Here is a 21,909-nt window from a genome sequence, read left to right as displayed (position 1 = left end):
GCTCTGTCTTTTCCTTCCTCTTTCCTTGCCATGGACTGGATTTTTGACATGACAAAGCTTTCTATGGAGCTGTGTGGAAATAAGAACATACCACAATTCACACTGGGATCTGAACTCACGCAGTCTAAAACACACACCTGCTTGCTCCTTGACAGTTTACCGTATATGTCTTGGCTCAGTCACCGCAGAACTGTTGGTGCAGAGACAAGGAGGCGTCAAAAATTGAGGTAGTCCTAGATTTCAGTCTCTGCTTATACTCTGCTTTTCTCCAGTACCATTACATAGGTGTTCCAAAGCAAAAGAAAGTCCCAGGGAAACTCGTGCTTTCCTAGAAGGGGGCCTGAACCATGGCAAATGGTTGTCTACCAACCCAAGGCATGTTCCTCATCTTCAGGGCAGCTTTCCTGGCTCTATGCCTAGTACCACATGGGCTGGGCTCTGGCTTTTGATTGATTTGATTTTTAGCAAGGTCTTGTTGAGAGAACCAGTTTTGTTCTCTTGGGTGTGAGCAGAGTATACAGGAGTTCTTAAAAGATGTCTCGTATCTGCACACAAGCTGTGACTGGTTTCTGTTTAGTGCGCTGGGAGATTGGCTGCTGAACTTATTTCTTGCAATTTGGCCAACACAATAAACTTGCTGAAGACTGGAATAAAAATCCACAGACAGCCACCTTAGAGACACAGAGACTGTGTGTTGTTCAGAGTTAAGACAAGGTTTTATTCTGCAGGTCTCAGGCTCTACCATCCACCACCCCAGCCCCATGAAATGCATTTAGCTGACTGCACAGATGAACTGCTAAATGGAAACAGACTTTCCTTGTGCCAGGCCTTTGATGGTGCAACTAACACATGAAGTAAAACCCCAGTTACTCAGCAAGTAAACTTTTTATTAAATAAATTTAAGATTTATTTTTTTTTTAACCAGAGTGAAGAACTCGACATTAATGAAGCTTATATTGCACCTGTGACATTGTACAGTCACATCAGTAACTGTGATGGAAGAAACTGTAAATGCTTGTTTAAACCAGCTTGACCTACAATTTCCAAAGTCCTTTGTTTACCACTTTACCTTTGTTGGTCCTTTTTTTTGTTTTGTTTTGTTCAAAATTAGAATAAGTTTAAACTTCATGAAATTACTTGTAGCAGAAATAAAGTACATTATACAAATCACATACATAATAGATGTTAAGTATAAAAATGGTATTTACAGTAAGTAAACATGGACTATAGAAACACACAGACTTGCACAGTCATTCTTCTCTCATGTACTCTATCAGATACAGAGGGGAGGTTGAGGTGTGATGGTACTTGAACTGTGCCACAAACATCTGAACAAAGGGAAACTGGAGAAGGATCAGAATTGGCTGAGGTTCTTTCAAATCCCCATATCTGGGATTTAGTATCAGTTGCATCAACTTTTCCCCACCAACCCCTCTGTTCACATTTCTCTCACACACACACACACACGGGGAATGTTCTTGGTACCATCTCAAACCCTGGAATATTGTAACTAATAATGCAGAAGGTTTGTGAGGGGGTAGGTTGTTTTTTGTTGTTGTTGTTATTTTTCCTTCCATTCCTTATTTTGGTAGAAACTTAAAAGAGAATGGTTCAAGCTTTGAACTATGTTCTGTGCTTACGTGTATGTGTATAATAGCTGTATCTATATATGCTGCATAAAAGCATAATCTGTCCCTTGGAGGGGGTGGTGAGGAAAGAACAAAATGACAGTGCTCTTTCATCATACTGTCCTTGTGTCTGCTTTGGAAAGCTTTGCAGAGGGTGTAGGAGGCAAGTCCTCTTGTTAAATTCAGATGGAGAAAATGTCCCCTTTTGTCTGGGAACTGGAACTGCCCACTAACCGGTTTTAGGCTACTTCTGACATAGGGAGGCAGTGCATTGCCCCTGGGAGGCTTCTGTCACTTTGTTTTGGAGTTTGCATCTGTTCACTTTCTCATACTTTGTCTTGATCAAGAAATGCTCCATTACCATAAAGAGCTATGAAACAGATCTGTGCCAAGTGTGGGGAGGCATACAGTTCCTGTAGATAAAGGGATTGGTTTCCTGTGCTTTCAGCCTAATTGAGGAGTGTTCAGGCTAGGCTTTGGCACCAAATTCCAAGAGCTTTGTCTGCAGAAGCCCTTGGAAAAGTTAAGATTGAGAGCTCTTGAGATCCTTAGCCAGGCTGGGGCTGAGGTTGGTGGATGAGTGACTTGAGCTGAACAGCTGGCTGTGCCCTAATTCTGGAGGTATGTAGGTCTCTTTCTCCTTGCTTCTTGCTAATGTTGAGCAGAGAGATGCACACTCTCCCTTGCTCTTTGTCCATCCAAGCATCCTCTCAAAATGTTCAGGCCTATCTGCAATGCTTGCTGAGAAGACATTATTGCAAGTGTAAACCCTTAACTTCCAGTCCCTCTTGCAAGGAGTCAGTCTCTGAATGGAAAAGTTTGGTCCTGTGAGCCACTTAAAAAAAAATAGAGACTGTATATATATTTATATTTATCTATGTAAAGTCCAGGAGACAGGGCAGAAGGAAGGGACAGAGGGAAGGACAGAGCTAAGTTTCCATACATCACTGCAGTAACCTAGAGAACACACCAGTGGGTTTTCTTGGTCCATGTACTCCAGGCATACCCCAAGAGAAAAAGCTTCAGGTCCCCAGGGGCTGCTGGTTTTCTGGTCCCTTTTCTATGCATCACATTAGCAGCAAATATATGAGTCCATCGTGGCAAGAATCTTCCTGCTGGGCAGATACTGAGCCTTCTCTTTAATTTCATGTTTTGGGGAGGAGAGCAGAAGGAGGATGGAGTGGGTAGGTGGGGAGCAGAGGAAGGAAAGGGGTGGTGTCAAAAGAGTTGATAAATTTACTGGCCACTCTGTAAATCAACCTGAAGCAGAAATTCTTCCTCTGGACTTTCCCTTCACCTGAATAGAAAGGAAGGAGGGATGGAATTGGGAGATTAGGAGGACATCTATGCAAACCTCAGGCTTTGAGTTGCTGCTGCTTAAACATGGAGAAAGATGACCCTAATTAAAAGGGACCCAAGATCAGCCCTCCCTTGCTCCCAGTCTGTTAGCTGGTAGTAGGTAGCTCTTCGACAGCCAGCTTTCAGGACAGGTAGCTCTTCTGTGGCCCTCCAAGGTCACACCTTTTATCTGCTTTTCTGTGATCCTTGTGAATCATTGTCCCTTCTTGGGAAAGCATGCTCTGTAGACTAATTTCAGGGCACATGTAACAATTGAAAACAAAACTGTTGATTTTAAAAAACTTTTTAGGAAGATGAATGCTTTTGGGGAGGGGTCAGAAAGTAGACTGAAACCTTGCTTAAGACCACAGGCAGGTAATTTGAATGCATCTGCTAGTCAAGGCCCTAAGTACACTAACAGGCCTTAATGGTCTTGACCAGCCTCACCTGCAGCTTCTGTCCCACACTCTGCCCATAGGCCCAGTAATCTCATGACAGCTCAGGCTTACACCCTCAGTCCTTGTGTGATCCATATCACAGAAGTACCCATTTCCACCTATCCATGGACCTGTAGCCAGGCCTTGCTGCTCCCTGACACTGGCCAGCACTGTGCAGTGATGGTGCCAGCTTTACCTGTGCTGCAGAAGTGACTCCTGCTTGCTCACTGCTGTCAGTAGGGATGGTTAGCATCCTTGGGTCTTTTTAACTGGACCTTCAAACGTTTCATGCCAACCTGGAAGCCATTCATGGCCTGGATAGCAGTCTGTGCACTGGATGGGTTGTCAAAGCTTACAAAACCTGGAGGACAGGACACAGGCTTGGATAGTAACACCACTGCTGGTACCAACCCCAATGCACGAGTGTCCCCATTAGCCCTCATGCTTCCCTTGCGCGCTGGCATCAGCACTCACCAAAACACTTGCTCTGGTTGGTGGCACGATCCATGAATACCTTGGAAGAAATTATATTGCCAAAGGGCAGGAACATCTGCATCAATTCATTGTCTCCAAACTCCTGAGGGAGATGGTAGATGAAAAGATTGCAGCCTTCAGGACCTGCAGGCATGGGGAGGGACAAAACAGAGAGCCCCCAAAGGAAAGGGGAAGAGAAATGGGCTTAACTCAGAGCACAGCCCTGGAGGAGAACCCCAGCGTTGCCTCCTTCTGTCTTGACCTACCCTTGATTGTCTCTCAGTCACTGGTCCACAAGGGGTTCTGAGGACTCTCTATGAGAGCTGGGAGACAATATGCAAAGCTAGAGTTTCTGGAGAGCAGATTCACCTCTTGCCCAGTTCCCACATGGTGTGCTGGACACAACAACTCTCTGAGTGGCTGGGTGCTGTTTTGCTGGAAGGTGACAGTTCCTTGTTCATAGTTATTCCAGTACTAGGAGTTCTCTGCCCACAGCTATGCAGCAGTTGCCCTCAGGTCGTAAACTACAACCCCAACTGGAAATCTGCTGGATTGCCAAACAGCCTATTTATGGGCTGATGTAGTCCTGCCCACTCCTCCACTTGCTCTCTGTGAACCTGATGAGCAAAAGGAGCTGTTCCCCTTCTGACACCTGCTGTACAAAGCAGGAACAGACAGAGGATGCTTTGCTTCCAAATTCTGTCCAGGCCAATTTTTAAATAAGCTGAAAATGAAACTCATGAGGCTAGGAAGGCTGAAGAGAGAGGAGAGCGTGTCAGAGTCTGGTTTGACTGGTACCAGTGTGGTTCTGGCATCAGTAAAGATGGAGAGGAAGAGCTCTTTTAGCAAGCATCCTCAGAACCCTTCCAGTCCACTCACTGCAGAGACATGGTTCATTCCGTAACCCAGCTCCAATGTTAAAGATTAGACAAAGATTTGTGGTGTCTCCTCCCTGTTGGTTCTGTGGTGCAGAAGATGATCTACACAAATACCACACTACTGCTCCCAGGCCAGACACAATTCCCACTCTGATTCTTACCTTCTCGTTGCTGCTGCTGCAGAATGGGAGGTGGCTGAGGGACGGTCTGAGCAATGGGGGTGATGGTGGTGGTTGGATATACAGCTGTATTCCAAGGAGACAGAACAACTGTTTACCTGAGGATCTTGTCAGTCACAGGAGGGCCTGAGGGAGACAAGGGAAGCTGGTACCTGCATATTGCTGAACTCCTGTGAAAGCTGGATGCAAAGACTCTGCTACTGAAGGGCTCTGGGCTGCAGAGAAGAACATACAAGCACAGCAAAGAGAATCACTCCTGTATTCTCTCTCTCTCTCTCTCTCTCTCTCTCTCTCTCTCTCTGTCTCTCTCTCTCTCTCTCTCTCTCTCCCCCCTCCACCACCCTCCACCTCTACCAAAGTGAGTCTCAGTGCCTGTCTGGTAAGGAGCTAGAAAAAGTATTATGTGTGGGGAGTCCATAAAAGAGGATCTAATTGCAGTTCCTGAGGTCTCTGGATGTTGTCTTTTCCTGCTTTCCGTACCTGAGTACGGCACAAGGCCATTGGTGTAAACTGTTTCCAAGGTTGGATGCCCATTTGGGAATGGTACCACTCCAGTGAATCCATTTGAAATGGGTGCTACCAGCCCTGGCATGGCTGCTGTTCCCAGGAGAGGTGGTGAATGTAGACCTGTAGAGTAAAGAGAGGACATCTCCTGACAGTCAAGGTCCCACAAAGCCTGCACTCCCTCCTTCCATCTACGTGGCAAGACTACTGTGTATGAAGGTGTTATCTCTTTTAGGTGGTATATGGAGGTTTGTACAGCACCTAGCATGATACAGCCTTGACAGATGTTCAAAACCAATATGCATTATTGCTGATATTATTACCGTGGGATGATGACAATGAATAATAGCACTGCTGTAGTCAAGAGTCAGGTGCAATCCTGGGAACCTGGTCATTCTTTACTATAACAAAGGCAAAAACTGCAGCAGAGGCACAGCAATAGGGCAAGAAAATACGTATTGAACATGTGAGGGTGTCAGGGAGGTTGCAGGAATTTGCACAGAACTAGGGACTGCTGTCCTCAGAGTCTGTGTTGATAGAAAAGAGTGGCCTAATCCAGATGCTGAGCCTGGAGGGATGTCGGAACTGTTCTACCTGTATGAGCACCATGCTGAGTACTGGGGCAGGAGGTTTGTTGGTAGTGAAGGACTTGACGGGTCCTGGTCCATATTAGGCCCTCACCTGACGTTGGTGCAAGTGGAGTGGCTGGCAGCCCGTTGAGACTCACAGCACCGATCTGTTGGATGTGGCAAGGAGAGAAGGCGACGCCTGGGCTCAGGTAACTGCCATGGGAGGTGGAGAGAACCGTCGTCTGCTGCTGCATCAGCTACAAGGCAGGACCAATGCCGTCAGGGCCCAGCACTACCCAGGGCTTTGTGCCGCTCTGGGCCTCGCGCTGCCCAGATGCCTCGCTCTTCTCAGGGCCACGTTCGGTTCCGCCCCGCTCGCCCAAGGCCTCTCGCTCCTGGGGGCCACCCGCCATCAGTGCCCCGCCGCAGCTCGGGGAGGCTGCACCGGCCACTCTGCCTCCGCCGTCCCCCACCGCTGCCTGTGGCCGGAGCTGCGGCCTCGCTATCTCCTCCAGCCGCCACCAGAGGTCGCCGGGCTCCCGCTGCGGGCCCCGGCGCTTCCTGCGACTCAGCGGGACCTGCCGGGGCTGGTGGCGGCATCGCCGTCCTCCAAAGCCCCGCGCCCCGCTCGGTTGACGGGCCCGGAGGCCCCCGAGGTTGGCCTGGAGCTCCCTGCGGCCTCGCACACACGCAGGGGCTGCCCCTGCCGCGGCGGGTCAGCGGTCCGTGCCAGGCGTGAAAGCCCTCGAGAGCTGGGCACAGCTTCCTGCCGTGCAGCCGGGGGACGCGGCTGGGCGGGCATCCTCCGCAAAGCCACGGCCATTGCTGGGCAGCCCTCCACCCACACTCACCCTCTCCGCATACCATAAGCGTCCAGGGCTTTTTGCTCGCTCAGCTTTGCACCTGCCCACTGGGACGAGCTTTCCTGCTCAGAGCAGCTGGGGTGGAACTGACTCTGCAGGGCAGTGCTGGGATAGCAGAGAGCCCTTTTTTGGGGCAGAGGTGGGATGCTCCCAGGCACACCACAGAGCAGGCAGGAAGGACTGATGACAGCAAAGGGTTTCACTACTGCTTGACTACAGAAAGCAAGCATCCTGAAGTCACCTCATCTGTTTGTCAACGCACTGTAATTGAAGTGATACCCCTGGAGCAGGACTCTCATATTACTGAGAGCCACTCACCCTGAGCCACAATTACAGCAAAATGTGGCCTTCCTGTGAGCACATAACTCTGCTAAGGAAGGTGTCCCTATGGTAAGCAGTCTGCACATATTCCTAGTCCTGTCTTCACACTGTCCCCATTTAAGGATGCAGGAACTTCTTATTTACTAGATGAATATTGATTTTCTTTCTCTTTAGTGCCTCTTCTGTGCCAGGCCCTGGCTGGAACAGGACCTGCATGACTACACATGCACCAAACTAGCATTCTGAACTTGGTTTTGTTACTTTAAGACTTTGGGCCTCTTTTGTATTGATAGATTATTATTTTTTTAGCTCAAAATCTGTTCCATGATTCTATCTAAACTAATCACCAAACTGAACTTGTTAAATTAACCGAAATGAAGGAGATAATAACTCTTCACTTGAGAAGAGGCACCTGGGATCAAAACCTGGTTTAAACACTGAAATTGCTTCCAGTTGCTTAGCCAGTCATATTTCCCAGGTAACTATGGCAATTTTTCTTACAAACTGTATCAGCTAGCACATACTGCTTGACTGTTTTTAATATCTTATTTTGTATATTTTAATAGATCAGAATAACTTTAGACCTAACATAGTTTGTGATTATTTAATTGCAATTTGATATTATTTTTAAAGGAAAATGCAATTAATATAAATGTAAAACATCCAACAACAACAAAAAACCCACCCCACAACAACAAAACAAACAAACAAAAAACAACAACAACAACAAACAACCCAGGCTCCAAACTTCTTTTTTCTAGGCCATGGACTCTGGGGACTGCTTTGGCTCAGCAAGGCAGCAGATTCCATGGGGACAAAGAGTCAAAGTTGTTGGCACATTAAATTATGGATGTAGGAACCAACACCTATGATTGTTCAGCTAAGGAGCACTTCAACCACATACATAATTGTTAGCTGCATGTCCTGGGCCTGTGTGTAACCTTGGGTGGAGCATTTACTACTCCAAGCCCTGCACTGTGCAAGCATGAACTATGTTGGAGTTCACTTGAGCCCTGGCTTACCAGAGGTCTCAGCTCCCAAGAGCTGCCCGTGGCAGAACATTTGGAGGTGCTGTAAGGAGATTAATCAAGGAAATACCTCCCTTCTGTCCCCACTTCCAGATATTAGACAGCATTTCAAAGGGTTGATAGCCTTTCCCTCTGATGCAGACAGAGGGAAAATGATGCATATGAGAACTGGCTAGGATCTCTCCTCGGGGAGAAGGGTGCCCAATGACATAAGAGAAAAACCAATCAGGTATGAGGTCAGTGCCTCAGAAAGATAAGAGAGACTAAAATCAGTGGAAAGTAAAAAGAAAAGAAGGGGAAAAAATGAAAGAGTGGGAGACAGGCTGAGTTTTGAGTCAAGGGGAACGTCAAAATAAAGTCACAGAGTAAGAAGGCCAGAGAAGAATCAGAGACAAAGCAACAAAATTTACAGACACAACTGAGAAGAAATAAGATATAGATATGCAAGGAGCACAGCCTAGCCTTGACTAGCTTCTTCTCATCAGCAGGAGTTTCTGAAGATTGAAGAACACTTAAAGACCAAGTCTAGAGGGTCTCAGTGGTCTCCTTCCTTTCATATCCTGGACCATGAGCTAATTAAGTACTTTCTGCCAAAATAACCTCACTGCGTAGTTCACTGCTGCCTCCTTCACCATCATACCATGCCCATGTTACCACCATCTTCATGACAGCAGAATATACATCAGAATGATCACTTTGTAGCTGACCCACAGATGAGCTAGGCTACAACCTTAGACCACAGGTATGGCTGGCTTGTGGATTGCAGGGCTGGATAGAAAAGAATGGTCCTGGCAAGAGACCATTGTGTCCACCAAGTGGTGGCTGGTCAGAAAGCATTCGCCCCTCTAAACCATTTTGCTTTAAGCCTCGGTGCTTGGAATGGTATAGCTATTCTCCGCCTCGTTACACAAGAATAATAAAATAATCTGTGTTGGACAAATTCTACATTTGGTTCCCAAAACTCCCCAATGCTATGGAGCCTCGTATGTTTTGCCTCTTTTCTTTTGCTACTCCATGCTCTTGCCAAACACTTAAATGGCATTTTAAGTTTCTGGGAGTTCTTTGAGAGGAAACAGCAAACAACTGAGAAACCTTCCTTCTCTGGTATGTAGATGGGAGACACTAAGTAGCCACTGAAGCCAGAGGTGAAAGAGGTGTCTACATACACGAGAACAGGTTTATTCACACTCCTCACCCAGTAAATTACTTTCAGTAACAGTTATCTACTTTTGAATTCCTTGACACAAACATAGTGGTAGCAGAAGACGTGAAAGTGGCAGTCACCAAGAAGACCCAAAAGATGCTCCCCCACAGCTGATCAGGGACTTGCTGAGTTTGGGATCTACCTCAAATATCAATGGCAACCTCCACCATCACTCCAGTGAGGTTCCTTCACTAAGATCAAAGTGCAGCCAGTCTTGCTGGAGGAGGCCAGACTGCTGAAACACCTCTGACCCTCTGCGACCCATTGCTCCCTCTCCTGCATCCTGCAAACCCCACAGTCACACTAGCCAAGGGAGAAAACCCTGGGAGGCAAGGACAGCAGTGGGAGCATTAGAGTCCTTGATTGAGAATTTCAGCAGAGAAATAAACACATAAAGCTGGGCCCTGGACTCTCTAAAAACAGAGACACACAATTCTATTATTTTTGCCTTAGACCCATAGGAAGGAGTTCACAAGCTGGCAGACTGCCATGTCTGGCAGACATCACCCAGGAATCATGGCTCTGAGTTGTCCTCAAAATAAGACAAAAAGACTGGGTCACGCTTGACCTGTTCTCAGACACCTCCACCAGTCTACACCACATCAGAGAAATGCACCCTCACTTAGAGAAGGTCCCAGCTCTCTCCTGTCACCCCTTCCAGGAGAGAAATGCACAAAGACTAGGCTGCTGACTGGAGAAACTGAAGCCAGGGACAACTTGCAGGTGCTGGGAAGGTTTCACGCATTTGTGAGAGACCAGTTTGTGGTCTCCCAGCCAGGTATGGTGTTGCCCCACAGCCAAAAGGGCAGCCTTTCCCCACACACACACGCGTGATACTCACAGCCTGCGCATAGGCGCTGTATGGGCTGAACGGCAAGGTGAGAGATGGAGTGAATATCCCCAGCTGCCCCACCATTTGCTGCATACGACGGAGGGTCCTCTCCTTATCTGTGTCAGCAAACTTCACCACTAGACTGGAGGAGGCACCCTAGGCACAGAGAGAGGAGACAGAGAGAGGAGGCAAGGGGAGAAGAGGCCGTGGGACAGCCAGAGAGTCAAGCAGTCAGGCAAGGTGGGATGGGGCACAACAGGCCGCAGAGAGGAGTGGAAAGAGGAGCAGAAAGCAAATATTGGTGTGAAAGTGCCCTGGAGCTGCCTAGAACCTGTGCTGTGCCCTTCACCATCCATCCATTCAACCCTTCCCTCTCCCTCCTTTCCCCTCACACCCTTGGCCTTGCATAGCTGCACAAGTGGGTGCATACATCCCTGGCGGCGTTCACCAGGTGATGAGGCAGTCAGGAACACCCAGGACATTGTCAACCACCAGCACCATCTTTCCACCACCATGAGCTTGGCTGGATAGGCAGAGCAGTTTCTGGCAGCTGGAAATACCCCTGCTGCAGCAACACACTGTCCTGCCCACATGGTGCCCCAATCCAGGTTAGAGCTTGTGAGAGATCAGATCACAACTGCAGCTCCACTTGCACAAGAGGGCACAGCTGCAGCTACACAACCTCACACAATGCACAAAGTATTCCTCTCCACACCCATCCTGTCCCAGAGGTCTCCTCTACTGCCTAAATCAGAGAAGGTGGGGAGTGTGCTTCCACTGGAGTCCTGACTGCTCATATTGCTGAATCGTTAGCTTGCACCCTCTTGGGTTTGAACTACTCCAAGTAGCTGTCTCCAAGAAAAATTCATGGCCTGGTTCTTTGTTCTTTTATTTAGTATTTATAGCTATAAGTGCTATCACTGTCAGTCTGAACAGACATAGATACACACACCAGCACAGGAGACAAGATAGTTTCCAAAGGCAAGAGCACAGATGTGCACACACACTCTCCCCACCCCCTCACAACTACATGTGCTGGAAACTGCAGTTGAACCTGTCATTCTTTTGGAGAGCGAAGGGAGGTCCCTGAAACAAGGGAAAGAGGATTAGGAAGAGGGTAGGTACCCTGGTCTTATACTCACGGGCATTGTCTGGCTGCCATGGAGTGCGTGGATTGCTGCCTGAGCCTCTGTGTGAGATGAGAACTTTACAAAAGCACAGCCTGGAAAGGGACAGAAAAAGCACAGGAGATTGCAGTGACAGGACCGCTGTAAAAGTGCCCATTGTATCACCACACAAGAGAGAGCATCTGGATCTCAGGCAGGGCAAAGGAAAACTACCCCAAAACAGGGAACAAAAAGGATGAATCATCCCAAGTCCTCTACTTCAATGATATACTCTAAAGATTATATCACCACCTCTTCCCCAAATTCTCTATGCACTCCTAACTGTGGCTACAAAACACTTCAAATTGCAGACCCAGACAGAGCCAACAGGCTCACTAGTGATCCCCATAACTCAGCTACCCACTGTGCTTCTCCTCCTTTCATCTTGGTCTGCCCGTCTTCCCCAATCTTTTCTTGCAGCAGAAAAGTCTTTCTGCCCTGCTCCCTATGCCTGACTGTGATACAGGTTCCCATAAAGATCGGGGTAGAGGAATTAAGCTCCCCAGTGGAAAGGAGGCGCAGGTGCCAAGGCAAGTGCATGCTGCCTGAAGAGCAAGAAGAAAAGGCACAACACACAGAGGGGTTCACACCTTTGCTGTTACCATCAGGTCCACGGAGCACCGTACATTCATCAATGACCCCAAATGGTTCAAAGAGCCGGAGCACATCATCCTCAGATTGCTGCTTATTTAACATGCCCACAAAGAGCTTCCTGTCCCCTAGGGGCAAACACAGAAACATCAACCTCCTATGAGGCTCACAGTCCAAAAGCAGGAGGATAACGACACTTAAGCACAGAACAGCCTAGTGTTGAAAACATGACTGGCATGGAAATTATTTGCATTAGCTGAAATGCTTCCAGGGGTCAGTATGCAGGGTACTCCCAAGCTCCTCACACCTGCAAAGGTTTCTGTCTTCCCCTGTCCTTTGCTCTCCAAAGGAAAACAAAATATTAATAATTTCTTTCTATTCATTAGCCCTTTCCTTTGAATGATCCAACACAAATGGTAATAAGAATAATTCCCTGGGCAATTATAAACTTACTGAAAAATACGTGACATCCAAGAAGTACCTTAGGAAATACAGCAGACCAACTGAGGCAGGGTGAATAAATTCCAGGATTCTTGGCTTCTTTTTCATTTTCCTTCTCTCCAAGATCACTGTTTCCACAGCTGCTAAGTAATCAAGCATCTTAGCTTCTATTTGCCCTTTCCCTACTCCAGTCTAACCAGTATGTGTACTGAGCTGTCCTCTAAAGCCTGGAATAAACCCTGGCATCCTGGGTCCCAATTTACCTCACCACAGGACCAGCCAAACGAAAGATAGTTGGCTGAGGGCCAAGAAACAGCTACATGGTCCCCACTACCACTTCTTCAAGGTAATTTTGTACTCATGTCACACTGGTGAGCGGCTGGAAGGCTGGCCAACACATCCAGGACTTTGAGCTCAGCATCCTTCTGGGTTCCTTCATCAGAAGAAGTGAGGATTATGGTTTTGTTGGGATGGCCAAGTGTGGTGGTGGAAAGAAAGGTGCACGGTGCTTTCTCCTCCTCTTTATTCCTTTACCATCAGTACCAGGGGCCCATCACACAGCCCGACACCAGCCAGTCAAGCACAAATGACAGCAGTGGCTGGGGCAACATCCTCCACAGATTACTGTGAACAGCTATTAAAATAGTACATTAAAAACCCAGCGTAAATGCCAGCCCAGCCTCGATTTTTGCAAGAAGATAGTTGTGCCAACTACAGAATTAACCCAGCCCAACTGCCCCAAACATGCACTGGGGAAACATGATCCACAGGGTGAATGTGTCAGGATGTGGCTTGAAAGGAGCAGTAAGGGAGGATTCCTTATTGTTAGTGACAGGATCAGAGGGGCTGGCTCCAAACAAAACCAATGTAATATGACGCACATCAGGGAACATTGCAAGGAAGCTGCTATTCATTTGAGAGTGCACTGACCTGAAAAACAACAGGTCTTGGAGTTACAGCAGCAAAGCAGGCTGCAGGGGGGGTGTATGTATGGCAGGAATGGAGGACACATTACACATTCGCGCTGCCAGCAGAGTCCTCCCACACCAGCCCCTTCCTTGCTCCCCTTGGCTCTGAGGATAGTTCCTACCCAGGTAAGCAAGCTGCCTCCCCCACACTGCTCTGCCACATACAGACATGTTTGGGAACGCATGCAGGATGTGTCATTGGTCCCTTACAGAAAAGCAGATGCACACACACAGCACTAATGGACAAGCACATATACTCATGCAAGAACATTCTTGCACACTGACCCAGCACTATCATGCACCTTCAGAAACAAACTTCCTCAGTGAGCAAGAGGTATGTGCAGACACATGTACTATTGCACCATGCAGACACCACAGGGAGCCACCCCACACCATCCAAGGCCAAGTTCATGCAGGCACAGCTCTCTAATAGGCACTAGGTGTACATGCAACACAGATGCCACAGATAAAGGATTAAAAGTGCTGCATCTAAGGCTCTTACCCAGTCCCAAACCAACACTCCTGATTTGTATCACTGGAAGTGGCTGAAATATATGGCCTTGTGTCTTTCTTAAAGGCCAAATTTTGTATCTTCCTGATTCTCATGAGTCCCTGGATAACTAAACCTGTGGGACTTTCATCCCCTTCCATTTTTCTTGTGAGTCTTTCTGTATTTCTCCCTGTACCTGCATGACAATGGTTGCATTTTGGAGACACTATTTCAGCTGATTGAGTCCATCCAAAATTTAGTGCTCTGGCAATGCCCAAAAATCCCCAGCCAAGGCATGGGAGCTAATAACCCAGGTGCTGTATAGCTGCCTTCTTAGCAGTAAGACAGCATCTGCCCCTAACCAAGTGCCAGCTCAGAAATGCTGGTGGGAAAACCAGCCAAAAAATAGCACATAGAGAAGGTGAAAAATCTGACTGGAAGTGGAAAAAAACAAATGGGAATGGTCAGGAACATGTTTACTGGGAGGTGGAGAGGAGAATGGAAACTAAAGGAGCAGTAGCTCTATGCTCCCATTAACATTGCCTGGTGCCATATGCGACTCCAGTCTGGCTATGGGAGGGGACATTTGAGCTCTGCAGTGCTCCCCCTTCCTCCATCCTAAGTCTATATTGCAGCTGCAGCCTTATTTCAGATATGTGCACCATGATGCAGCCTTTGGATTGCAAACATGGCAGGAGTTCCTCAAAAAACACATCAACAAAGGGAAGAAACACACTGAAACACATTTGTACTGAGTTTAGATGCTGTAAAATAATCCTCTGTTCTTTGAACTAACAATCAATCAATTGTGGATTAAGATTTAACAGCCAGAAATGAACTTGATGGTCTTGCCTTGCTCTTTAGGGATCCAAGAAGGCTGTCTGGCTGCTTGGGTAAGGATGGCAGGGGGTGTCAGGACAACTGGTAAAGTCAGCAATATTATAAGTTTAAAAAGCTGAAACTCTAGGTTGGGGGAACGTAACAGCTACACAGATGTAACATTACTTTTGTAACAGTGGTGTTTTGCTTCTGGATCTGATTTTTTATAAAGTGAGGTTTTTGCCAAAGAATAGTGGGTAATCAGTGGAGAGTTGGGTAAGTGGTTCCATCTCTGGCTGATGACTGAATTCAGTACAATGACCTGAAGGTTACCACAACCACCCAAAGCTTAAGCCTCCTCCAAGCAACAGACTAATGGATTCAGGAGGCCACAGCTTCACAATAGAGGCACTGAACAAAAAGGAACTTTGTCAACCTCCAATCAAATTAACAGTTAACTATGAGCTACTATTTGTTTCCTCCTTCAGAGAGCCTTGACATTTCCTGGATAATTCTTGAGGTTTCATCTTCATAAAATTTCTGCTGGATCAAAAGCATTTTTATTTACTCTCACTTTGGGAAAGGTTCATTGAAACAGTGGATACCAGTCTTCATTCTTGCGGTTTTACTGCAGATCTCTGTCAGACAACAGAAGCTCACTAATAGAACATTTTGGAATTCCGGTGTTTATGTGTAATTTCAGCTTTTTTGAATTTGGAAGAAAAAAATGGTAGCTTTCTTGGCTATGCAGAACAGGTTAAAACTGTGACACCTTGAGGACTCAGGCTGTAAAGGCAAAGATACACACCTATTCATTTTTAATCTTTTCTGAATGCCTAGAACAGCAATATTAGGAGGGGGTGAAGTCACTGACAACCTAAAAGAAATATTTTTTCACTGTTATTTTCATTTCATACAGCCCAGTTCCCTAGATTGCATAAAGGAAAAGGGTTGTTCCCTAGGATGCCTCTTTACAGCACTGGGGGACCTGTGAAAGGGCTTCTCTGCTGCTGACCTCTCTCCTTCTCCACGTATTGGAGACCAAACCAAGATCTAGTGCCCTCTCACTTCAGGCAGCTTCCAAATAGGGGTGTTCCCCTACCAATCACCAAGCTGCCTCCACAACAGAGCCGAAACCCTGCAAGCCCTTTCACCTGATGTCTGCTGTCACCATGTTGATCCCAAATCAGTTGGGATCCTCAAGCCACTGCTGTGGGTTACTGGCTCTTTCGGCTCTCCAGCAGGGACTCCTGCAGTGCTGGAAAATCTTCTCTCTCCAGCTTGTGACAGCACACCCTCCTCCTGCCATTTTTCCTTTACTTTCTTTCCAGCTCTTGTTTTTCACCTTCTGACTGGCAATTTCCTATGCTGTCCAGCAACCAGGAAAATTGTGTCTGATCTCTGACTGTTGAGTTCCCATGGAAACAGGGTCTGGGCACAGTTAGTCAGCCAGGCAGCAGGAGGAGGACCAGTGCAGAACAAATTGCTGATGAAGATAAGATGGGAACAAGCGAGGGGTTAAGGCTGAATGCTTTGTCCATAAGAGAGAAGAGCATGCAAGCACTGAACACTACTCCTCTTTAAACCCAGCGGATTTGAGTCATCTGGCCAGCAGCTGTCAGCAGCAAAGATCGGGGAGAGGGAGAAAGCCTAGTTGGTTGTGGATGGGACACAGCAAATCTTCTTGGGTACGCAAAGAGTTTCCTTGTCTCTAAGGCAGTGCTAATGGGCTTGGGCTAGCTGTCCTATCACATCAGTGCAGCAAAGCACTCCAGGTCTCGAAAGAAGCACAGACAAGCACCTCTACCCCCTCACTTCATTTCTTCCTGCCACTTTCAGGCTCACATCAGAGGCGTGAGGGAAAGGAGGAAAGAGCTGACAAAGCCTGTGCCAGAATCACAGGTCCCGCTCTGAACTAATGCAGGCAGCATCTTTTTACTTCTGCAGGGTGCAGTAACACTGAGCATCCAGATACCCCCAGATATCCACTGCAGGGTTTGGCTAAAACTGCCCCTTTGGCACAAAAATTAGCATATCTTAGACTAGGAGACAAAATCTGGTGCTCTAACTTCATGTACTTAATTCAGGGTGCTTAATTTGAAAGATGTCAGTCCCTGGAAAGGATAAAAGAGGTTCCCTTCAAGGATAATGCACAGCACAGCCTTATTGATGCATGCAGGTGTTCCCTTAATAAATTCCTAGTCCAAGCAGTTCTGCCCTGACCCAAATCTTTCTTTTACCTCCTGCCAGTGTGGGGTTATTGCTATAGGATCTTCCTATATCTGCAGACTTGCTCATCTGCTTCTCTGACAAGTGGAACATCACAATAGAAACCTTTGGAAAGAGAAACCTGATTCAGACAATTACAGGGTGTTGTCCTGAAGCTGCTTCTGCCTCAGGAAAAATTCCAGTTTGTCATGGATCCTGCAGGAGCTACTTGTTTCTGAGCTCTGCAATGAAGCTGGAAGGAAGCTAGACACATGGGCTGGAGGGAGGCAGGTGTTCAGACTCCAAAGGCTGCTTTTCTCTATGACATTCTCCATGGGAAACTGAGCTGATGCCCTGACATTGCAGTCATTAAAGACTGTGACACCTTTCGTAAGCTTAGAGATTTCAGGGTCCAGTGCCTTGCCCAGAAGCTGGCTTCCAAATCAACATCCTGTTAGTGAACTTGTTGGCCTATATGGCTCAGTTCGACAGAGAAGCTGAGGCAACAGAGATGTTAAGTCTCAACACATTTTCTGAATCTAGGTGGCAGTGTACAGAAGAGAGTCCCTAGTAGTGTCCCACCAGCAAGAACAATCATACAACCATAAAACATACATTCCTATAAAATATTTTAAAATATATGTCATGTTCTTGCCACTGCAATAATTAAAAGTCACTACAAACTGCTTAAAATTTTTAAAAGTCCCTTCAAAATCTAAACACAACATGCAGGATATGCTGCCCTACAGGACAAACAGTCTCACACAAGTTCTTCCCTCTACTAAACTGCTTTCAGAGGCACCACCAACAGCACAATGCATGGAGGCAGATGTAGGAATACAAAGAAGAGGAAAAGAAAATGGATTGGTAAAACAATGAAAAGCAGCAAAACGAATTCATAAATTTGGAAAAGAGGATGGAATTGTAAACCTTCAACACCTGGATGAGGCATCTGAGCTGCTGTAAGCTCCCCATTAATTTAACATCAATTCTTCTGTTCCAACTGTTCCAGCTCTAAACTACTCAATATACACTGCTCTAACCATGCTGGTTCCCTGCAGCCTGTCAGCACCTCCTTCTCAGGCCTAAACTCAGGATCCTTTCCCTTCAGACAACATTTTCTCAACATGTGCTATTCTCTGCAACAGCACTTGGGCCTTGACAGTGTGATGGGGGCTGCTGGAGGACTAAGAGTGTAGAAGCTGAGACAGTCCAACAGCGATGGGGTAGGCAGAGGAGTGAGCTGCAACCAGGAGAATCAGCTGCAGAACAGTGAGCTGAACAGGTTAAAAAGCCAGTGCTGCTGCCGGGATCTGGCATTTATTGGTGTGGTCGGGTATAAGAATGAAGAAACCTCTTTCCAACTTCTTATGCCCTCCAGGATCCCAGGTGTCATACCTGCTTCAGCTCCTGCAGCAGATACTGTCAGGCTAACAGTACACTCAAAGGGCTGGGAAAGAGCAGAGTGGAAGTCACATTATTACCCTTAGGACTTGAGGTGCTCTCAGCTGCCTGCTGCGTCAGCCTGAAGGTTTCCCAACAAAGCCTGTCCTTAGACTCTCCTCTTGCTCCCAAAAACCCCTGCCACACACAAACATCCCTTCATACAAACTGCAAGGAGAGGAAGGATCTTGTATCTTTGCTTGGTCCCCCTCATAAGCACAATGCCACCAAAGAAGAAACAAGGAGAGATGACAACTACCTCCACGGCTCTCGCTGTCCGCAGGTTTCACTTGAATCGGGCGCGCCATCTGCAATGAAAGAGAAATGCAGAGGATTAGAGCTTGGTCCATCTGCCTGGCATATGGTGCTGATGGCAGTGGCATCAGGGTGCCCCTTTCTGCCTGCTGTGCAGAGTAGGAGAGTGGCAGAAAGGAACCAAGACATTGTGATGGCAACCAAAACCCTTAAAGAAGGGACCACATGGATTTCCTTCTCAAAAGGAAACATGTTGCTTTTCCCTGCTCAACAGCTTGCCTGCAGGGAATAACTCTCCTGGAAATGCCCACTATGCATAAACCTCCACCTCCTCAGACACCACAGGTAGAAAAGGACTCCGAGGAAGCAGCTTATCACCCTGAGGCTGGAGCCTGAACAGTGATCAGGATGGTTTAAGGTGAGACTTTGCCTAGAAATGCTTCCTATGCCTGCCTTAATTCAGTGCAGGCATGGTCATTTCACCTAAACGAGCTGCTTACTTTCCTTGCAGAAGGGAAGAAAGACTACCTCTGAACTTGGCTAGGAGCAGTAGTACAGCAAGCAGGCATCTTATGTTTCCCCTTCCCCAGCCCTCATGCAGTCAGAGCTCTGTGCTCTAAAGAAGGCTCTAAAGAAGGGCAGTGTTGCTCTCCAGCAACATCTTCTGTCCACGAGGGCAATGCTCAGGTTGAAAGTGACAAAACACCTCTCACTTGGTTGCAGAGAAGAGCTGTTTACCTCTTTTGCATTAGTGTCACCAGCAATAATCCAACCACAAGCAACAACAAGTCTGAGAGGTAGCTTAGCTCATGTGATACAGGGACTCTCCAGGTAAGACATGAGAACACTTCTACCTAGGAGTAGCTGCATAAAGTAATCCACAGCTTTAAGTGTCTGATTTGCAAAGCAGGGCAAAACTCTCATTTGCTGGAAGGTGTGCGTGTCCTGTGCTGCCTAGAAAGGAAATTGAAAAGCTGCAGTCCCCTTCCCAGGCTAGCAGGATCCAACTGAACTAGAATCTCCTCCAAGGCATAGCAAAAAAGGCAGATTTTCACAGTCACAGCACATTGCACTCCATGTCTCTCAGCATCATTCAAAGAGGCTGACAATTACTTGAATCAGTGATATCCATAATAAAAAACAATCAGAATATCACAGGTAAGACCAGCACACAAATTGCAGGTCTAGACATAATCTGCCTCCTCGCTTAGGAAAAACAGCAGCAACAAAACAGAAAATGAAATCAAGTCATAAAAGCCATCAACTGAAATGTGTTCAGAAGCCAGAGTGCAAAATGTGGACTGCTGTCAGTCTCCAAGAGGTGGCTGAGCCAGACTTGCCAGAAACCAGGGGTAGGGCCCACACTCGCAACAGCTGCAGAAACCCATGAGGTAACTTCACAGTTCACAGGACAGATATGTCAACCAGAAGGTGACAAGCTGCCATGGCATGGCACACCACTGCTGAAGCCCAACCACTGGGCATGGGAGAGCACTTGTGGCAGCCTGTGAACTGACTTCCACTGACTGGTGGATCTCAGGCAGGATGACCAGAAGTTGGGAACAGCCCAAATTGACACCATCCCTGCCTTAAGGAGCAATATGAGGCTGCTTGGAGAGCCAAAGAGTGGTGGACAGCTCCCCAACGGAAGGCCAAGCTTCTGTCATGCTGCACCTCAGTAGACAGCACTGCCAACTCCAATTTCATCTCCCAGGACTTGCTGTGTCATTTAGGGGAGAGGGAAAGGCTGGGGATCTCTTTCCCACTCTCAATCAGCTGCATGTATTTGCAGAGCTCCTGACATCCTGTTGTGTCCTGCCATGTGGCCCCAGCATGTACAGCACTGGCACCAGCCTCTGGGCTGCTGCTTCTCTCAGGAGCTGCCAAGGACTAGGTATTACTTTCAGCCCATGAGCCAAGTGGGATGTGGGGCAGGGGTTCAGAAGGATGCAGACAGACATTGCTCCAGAAACCCTCAGATTTCCTCACTAAGAGGCAGTGGCTCCTATTGCTGCTCACACCCTCTGACAACATGCTTGTGCAAGCTGAGGCTTGGGGGTGTTTCAGCAGCAGGTTGGGTGGCAAAAGGCAGGTGGCCCAGATGTGTGCTTGGAAGAGAGGGCTCGATGCTGAGCCAAGAGGGGCAGCTGGCTACCTCATTCCCCATTGGTCCCACAGCACAGAGAAATAGCCGTGTTTCTACCCAGGATGCAAAAGCAGGATTATGCTAAACAGATGGGGAGGGAGATGGAGGGACAGACTTCTATGAGCAGCAAATCCATCTGGGGGAAGGGAGGGAGGAAGGGATGCCATGGAAGGCAAGAGCACTGCACCCCTATGTGAGCACACACCCATCCAGGGATGCTGGGGCTGAGGGCTTGGGGCACTGAGCTAGCAAGGATGGTGGGAGGTGAGGGAGAGGGTTAAGTACCTGAGGACATCTCCCTGTCCCTTCCCCCAACAGGGCTGTCACTCCAGCTCCCGGCACCTAGGGTAAAGGAGGTGTTGTCATAGAAACGGTTATTCACTACATGGAACCTGACATTTGTGGTCACCATGGAAACCAGCTCTTGGGGGCATTCCCTCTGCTTTGCACAAAAGAGACATTTTGATATGATCTCTGGGGAGGGGGCCCCCTCTACCCATCTGTCCACCCGTTTCCTTCCCCCCATGCCAGGGACTGCTACACAGCCAGGGTGAGCCATGGCTGGCCCTTCTGAACCTGCTGGCCATGGGGAAGGGTACCCCACAGGGTCACACACCCACAGGGTCACACACCCACAGGGTCACACACCCACAGCAGGGCCAGGGCACAATGCCTGCAAGGCAGCACTGGCAGCTGTGGGGCTCGTGCCAAGGCCAGCAGTGGGGCAAGTCTGCACCATCTGGCTGCAGCGACAGCGAGGCTGCCTAGGAAGAGACCAAGCACATGGGCTGCCCTGCACCCCACAGCTGTAGCCACAGTTTCTCTCTTGCCTACTTTACACAGCACCTTGGCAGGAAAACAAGAAGATTCACCCTCTCTGCCAGAGTCAGACCAAGCCCTCAGTGAAGGGCTGCCCATTTCCAGAGACCCTGCCAGCTCCAGTGTCTTTGAGAGCCACCCACCAAACTGGAGTCTGGTCTGATGGGCTGGTCTTCATCTGCTATGGAAGATATGGGTGAAAAGGAAAAAAAAAAAAAAATTACAAGAAATTACTTCAGATATACAGGCTTGGAGAAGAACAGCAGGATTCTCTTCCTGCTGCTTCCTAAAATAGCAGGTTTTCCAAA

At 47.8% G+C, this 21,909-nt stretch overlaps 1 protein-coding gene across 4 annotated transcripts in view; it reads right to left on the bottom strand.

The window, feature by feature from the left end:
- Window positions 1-866: 866 nt before the first annotated feature.
- CELF5 (CUGBP Elav-like family member 5) overlaps window positions 867-21,909 on the bottom strand; it is a 35,644-nt gene continuing 14,601 nt past the window's right edge. The window contains exons 3-13 of one of the 4 annotated variants that reach the window (XM_051639645.1): window positions 18,638-18,689; window positions 12,012-12,140; window positions 11,398-11,477; window positions 10,265-10,411; window positions 6,120-6,264; window positions 5,415-5,561; window positions 5,087-5,149; window positions 4,917-5,000; window positions 3,878-4,021; window positions 3,600-3,764; window positions 867-2,925 (exon numbers count right to left, since the gene is read on the bottom strand). In XM_051639645.1, the coding sequence (XP_051495605.1) occupies window positions 3,637-3,764; window positions 3,878-4,021; window positions 4,917-5,000; window positions 5,087-5,149; window positions 5,415-5,561; window positions 6,120-6,264; window positions 10,265-10,411; window positions 11,398-11,477; window positions 12,012-12,140; window positions 18,638-18,689 (1,119 nt within the window). In that variant the 3' untranslated portion in view covers window positions 867-2,925; window positions 3,600-3,636. The remainder of the gene's footprint in view (window positions 2,926-3,599; window positions 3,765-3,877; window positions 4,022-4,916; window positions 5,001-5,086; window positions 5,150-5,414; window positions 5,562-6,119; window positions 6,265-10,264; window positions 10,412-11,397; window positions 11,478-12,011; window positions 12,141-18,637; window positions 18,690-21,909) is intronic. The other 3 variants (XM_051639646.1, XM_051639648.1, XM_051639647.1) reach the window with 3 other exon arrangements.

The sequence above is a fragment of the Apus apus genome, chromosome 24, assembly GCF_020740795.1.
Source record: "Apus apus isolate bApuApu2 chromosome 24, bApuApu2.pri.cur, whole genome shotgun sequence".
NCBI classification, from domain to species: Eukaryota; Metazoa; Chordata; class Aves; order Apodiformes; family Apodidae; genus Apus; species Apus apus.
Note: the sequence above shows the minus strand (reverse complement) of the source record. Positions and strands in the feature narration are given on the sequence as shown.